General features: G+C 53.0%; 1 protein-coding gene across 1 annotated transcript in view; it reads left to right on the top strand.

Annotated features, from left to right (window-relative positions):
• Positions 1-1,495, top strand: part of CHD5 (chromodomain helicase DNA binding protein 5) — a gene marked incomplete at its 5' end in the record, with an annotated part of 23,182 nt that overhangs the window by 1,652 nt on the left and 20,035 nt on the right. The window contains 3 exon segments of the mRNA XM_010005297.1: positions 282-461; positions 713-831; positions 1,356-1,495. The exon segment at positions 1,356-1,495 is cut by the window's right edge and continues 87 nt beyond it. Coding sequence (XP_010003599.1) covers positions 282-461; positions 713-831; positions 1,356-1,495 — 439 coding nt within the window.

The raw sequence follows: 1,495 nt of genomic DNA, 5'->3' as shown, positions 1-1,495 counted from the left end.
GCCCGGGGCGGCCGGGGCGGGTCCCGGCGCTGTCCGCGGTGCTGAAGGGGAAGAACGTGCCTGTGAAGCCTCGAGCAGCCCCGGGTGCCCCTCGGAGCCTCCCGGTCCGACAGCCCTTGGAGCCGCCGGGACCGGGCCGGTGCCTGGGGCTGCGGTGTCACAGCGCCCGGGGCGCGGGAGGGCAGGGCAGGACCCGCCTGCGCTTGGGCTGGTGGCAGCAGTGCCTGGTGCTGGAGAAGGGGCAGGCCCTGCTCGTTCTCCACTGTCCGTTTCTGTTTTAGGGAAGCAATGATGAAATGTCAGACAATGACGAGGAGATCGAGGAGAAATCAGAGAGTGAAGGGAGTGACTATTCCCCCAACAAAAAGAAGAAGAAAAAACTGAAGGACAAGAAGGAGAAAAAGCCAAAGCGAAAGAAGAAGGATGAAGAAGAGGATGACAATGAGGATGGGGGTTTAAAGGTACCAAAGATTCCTTTACCCCCAGCTGGTGCCATGTTAATTTGTTTTTTGGAAGTGTGTGAAGCAGTAGATTATGAAGCTGTTGTGCAAGTTCTGCTTTTTAAATTGCAGAAATAAATCCCTGTGTGTTGCTGTCTAGGGAGAATGTTTGATACAGGGCACAGTAGAGACCCAGCCTTGTCCTGCTCATCTGTGCAGCTGCAGTCAGTTTTGTTCATGGTAAAATGCTGTAAATCTCTGTAAATCTACAGGAGCCCAAGAGCTCAGCCCAGCTGATGGAGGAGTGGGGCCTCGATGATGTAGATTACATTTTCTCAGAAGAGGATTATCACACTCTGACTAATTACAAGGCTTTCAGCCAGTTCCTCAGGTAGGTCTGGATGGGGCCTTGGGCAGTGGTTGACGTTTGGGACTTGATCAGTGAAATGGATGAAATTGTGAAATAAATTCTGCATCATGAGTTTATTGTTGCTTCTCCCTGCCTGACTCAGACCTTCAGACTCCCATCTTAATTGTGGGGTTATCTGGAAAACAGCTGCAGCAATTCTCTCTCCTTTTCATGTCTCCAATACCTCGTTTTTGCATGTGTTTATTTGAAAAGTTTCATGAGAAAAATCGATTAACAATAATAAATTTTTGCTTGTCCTGTGAGCTATTCAAAGCACAGTGGATATGTCAGGGAAAGGGGCTTCTGGGGAGGTTGAGCCACCCCCTTTTTAGGTGTGTTTGTTTGAGAAAGCTCTGGATGCTGCTGCCTTTCCCATGGCACTGCTGCTCTGAGGCTGGTTTGGGCACCCTGGGTACACGCCTGGGGCTGCAGAGCCAGCACACGGCAGGCAGGAGCAGCAGAGTGTTCTTGTTACCACCCGGGCTTCCCTCTCCCCTGCCCCGCAGGCCTCTGATCGCCAAGAAGAACCCCAAGATCCCCATGTCCAAGATGATGACCGTGCTGGGTGCCAAGTGGCGGGAGTTCAGCGCCAACAACCCGTTCAAGGGCAGCTCGGCGGCGGCGGCGGCAGCGGCTGTTGCTGCAG

The sequence above is a fragment of the Chaetura pelagica genome, unplaced genomic scaffold (genome assembly GCF_000747805.2).
Source record: "Chaetura pelagica isolate M959 unplaced genomic scaffold, ChaPel_1.0 scaffold159, whole genome shotgun sequence".
Taxonomy (NCBI): domain Eukaryota; kingdom Metazoa; phylum Chordata; class Aves; order Apodiformes; family Apodidae; genus Chaetura; species Chaetura pelagica.
The sequence above is the reverse complement of the archived record's forward strand: the minus strand, read 5'-3'. Positions and strand labels throughout refer to the sequence as shown.